The sequence below is a fragment of the Gossypium hirsutum genome, chromosome A06, assembly GCF_007990345.1.
Source record: "Gossypium hirsutum isolate 1008001.06 chromosome A06, Gossypium_hirsutum_v2.1, whole genome shotgun sequence".
Classification (NCBI taxonomy): Eukaryota; Viridiplantae; Streptophyta; class Magnoliopsida; order Malvales; family Malvaceae; genus Gossypium; species Gossypium hirsutum.
The window spans coordinates 9,632,897-9,636,077 of record NC_053429.1 but is presented as its reverse complement, the minus strand read 5'-3'; the positions used below and the strand labels follow the sequence as shown (position 1 = coordinate 9,636,077).

Here is a 3,181-nt window from a genome sequence, read left to right as displayed (position 1 = left end):
CCTACAATGTACAGGTTTTATTATATGTAAAAAAACGATTAATGTATGTTATTAGTCTTTATACTTTACGAAAAATTGGAATTTAGTTTATGTACTTTTATTTTTAGGAATGTAGTACTTTTATTTTTCAGATTTCAAAATTCAAGTTTAATTATTAACCATGTTAAATTAAATTTATCACAATGTCATTTTTTTAGTTATACGACTATTGAATGAGTATTGTTTTTTTTATTTCAAAATGTCGCACCAAAAAGATTAACAAAAAATTTTATAGTATTAACGGTTGGCCATGAATTTTGAAATCAGAAAAGTAGATGGATTGAATTACCGGAAATAAAATTATAGGGACTAAAATCTAAATTTGTAAAAAGTATAAGGATTTATGACATATTTTAACCTAACAAATATTTAATTAATTTATATTGTATGTTTAAAATGAACATATCTACACAATGAATAATTTTGGGATTAAAATATAATAAATGATTAATAAAAGAAGTTTATAATTGAAAATTAAATAATTCATAAAATGATTTATTAGTTAGATAGGGAGAGATTTATTTACATAAATTTTTATATGATTAATATTTTAAGAATCTGTTAATCATGTTTGATTGGTATAGTTCATGTATGTTAAGTTTCAGATCGATTTAAAAATTTACATATATGATAAATATAATTATATTAACAAAAAGATTAGGAAATTACTTAAAAAAAGTTTAAATTAATTATTTTATAATTAAAAGAGACTAGAATTGCTATTATACCATTTAGATAATTAGATACCCCTGCCTAGAAACATGAGAAATGAAGAGACAGCAGATAAATTGAGAGTATGATTCTTCGTATATTGCTGCTTTGGCATGAATGAAGATTGAAGAAAAATATTTGAACTTGATAAAATATAAATCCCAAGACCCCTAACCCCTCAAAAGGATACAAATACATATTTCTGTATACATATAAAATAAAACAAATGAATATTCCTCACAGTTACATGACTTAATTGAACAGACATAAATTCAGGTTTTGAAGAAGAAAAAGAGCTTTTTAACAGCCATTACGGTCACGCCATTCCAAGAATACAAGAGAAGCACCATAGTGAGCCAATGCACCCATCACCACTAGTATGTGAAATATTTGATGACTATGCCCCGCTATATCAAACCATCCAGGCTTCAGCCTCTCCGGAATTCGAGTAACATAGAACATGGTCCCTGTTAAATAGAATACGGCCATGGCTGACTCATAGGCCAAGGTCACATTGCGGCGTGGATTCGACCAGTTGACGATCGAAGCATGGATTCCGGGGACAACGCCAAAGAGCCCCATGGAAGTGAAGAGCAAAGCTCGGAATGCACGGAATTTACTGGTTGATAAGGTCGGTGATAGCAATGTTAGGATGGTGAACAAGCCTAGAGCTGTGATTCCACCAAGGTAGACAAAGTGCCATTGTGGATCACATTGAAAAATGTAGTAAATTGGAGGAAAAAACGATGTGATGATCATGGTAGTGATTCCGGCATAGTCGAGTCGCAGCAATGTAAAGTTTAGATGGTGTGAATGACAAGAAAAGAGATGGCAAACGCTGCTCGATAGGAGGCAGAACAAGGAGCCGCCTAAGAATACGTAAAACGGCCACCGTGTAACGGGTGTCACCGGAAGTGTAACGTCTGATTCCGGGGTAGTTATTTGCCTCAAATTGACGAGATTTGTTATTCCCTGCAATTCTCCAAAATTAAGTTTAGAAAATGAAAAGAAAAGCAGGCATAACAGTAAATGCCATGGGGCACACTCACCAGGAAAAGGTCTTCAGAATCATAAGAAACATTGGTGTGGCCATTAATGAGAAAAGACCTGCATCAATTGCGTAACATAAACTCTTGATTTAAGATCCTGATTGAAATCTTTAGCAAATTTTTAATGGAATTCTCAGATTTCAATCACCAACTTTAAAACACTAAAACTAATAAGCAGGCATACATCATAAGAAAGTGACCATTGACCAATGCCATTGACAGCCAATTTGATTCTTCTGTGTACTGAGCCGAGTTTGAATTAATTGCATTCATTACGTTTGGTTGAACCATCAAATACTTGCCTCAGACTCAAACCCCACTGCGTGCATCCTTTCTAAATTTAACCCAAGGCTTAACTTCGGTACGTGGTTCATAGGATCATCCTTAAGAGACTAAATATGAGACTAAAACCCCAGCATTTAAACTCGCACTCGAACTCTTTCTAGATTGAACCATTCATAAAATAAGGAAGAACCCTTTCTTTGGAGTCAGTGATCAATTAATATTTTATTGTTTGAGAGATAAAATTTATGTAGTAATTTCTTCATGTTCATATCCAACATTTCTAAACTACCTTCCAACTTGTAATGCATTAGGAAAATTTTGAATCCTCACTTACATTTCATTAATCATGACAATGAATTAATTAGTAGAACCTGTTCAGTATAATCATGTCCTTTTTGTTGCTTTTAAAGTGAAGGAAACACAAAAAGAATTTAGAAACATTTCACTAAATTGAAAAAATGAAGGGGGTTTCAAAAACCTTAAAACGAACCTGGTTAAGAATGTAATGAGATCCGCAACTTGTGGGAGTTCCAACAAGTTCGCCATGGTTAATCCCAAAAATAGAAGAAACCCAAGTAAATGCCTACACAGTCCAACATAAAAACACAAAACTAAATTAAGAAAAAAAGAAAGAAAAAGAAACCATGGAACTTCGTGTTTCAAACATACGTCCAAACATTAAGTGTTTCATTATGCCAACGAAAGACGCTAAAAAGAGCTTCCTTGAGAGACCAATTAGCCCTATAATAATTCAGTATAAACTCATTGTCCTTCATATAGTCCGGTAACTCCTTGTACGACACCAAAGCATACGACCGCTTTTTCGCCTTGGTCAAGCCTTGCCGCTGATCATCATCACCTAATTTCTTCATGATTTTCATATCAAAAGCTTCATTCGAAATAAGCTTGGAATCGAGGGTTGGATCCATCTCCAAAACAAACGCTTGATTTTCAATAAAAGTAGAGAACTATTAAAGGAAGATTTATATAAAGAAGAAAGAATTGATGATGGGAAAAAGGGGGGGGGGGTTAGCTATAGAAGATGGGAGATAGATAGCTAACTACACCAACTGCAACATTTAAAAGGGGGGGAGAGA

The 3,181-nt window shown here is 33.4% G+C and overlaps 1 protein-coding gene across 1 annotated transcript; it reads right to left on the bottom strand.

Annotated features, from left to right (window-relative positions):
• Positions 1-874: 874 nt before the first annotated feature.
• Positions 875-3,181, bottom strand: LOC107962583 (heptahelical transmembrane protein 1). Its single transcript, XM_016899030.2, has 4 exons — positions 2,754-3,181; positions 2,575-2,667; positions 1,800-1,857; positions 875-1,722 (listed from the first exon to the last, which is right to left on the bottom strand). Exons 1-4 carry the CDS (start codon positions 3,011-3,013, stop codon positions 1,051-1,053), a joined length of 1,083 nt encoding a protein of 360 aa, XP_016754519.1. The 5' UTR covers positions 3,014-3,181; the 3' UTR covers positions 875-1,050.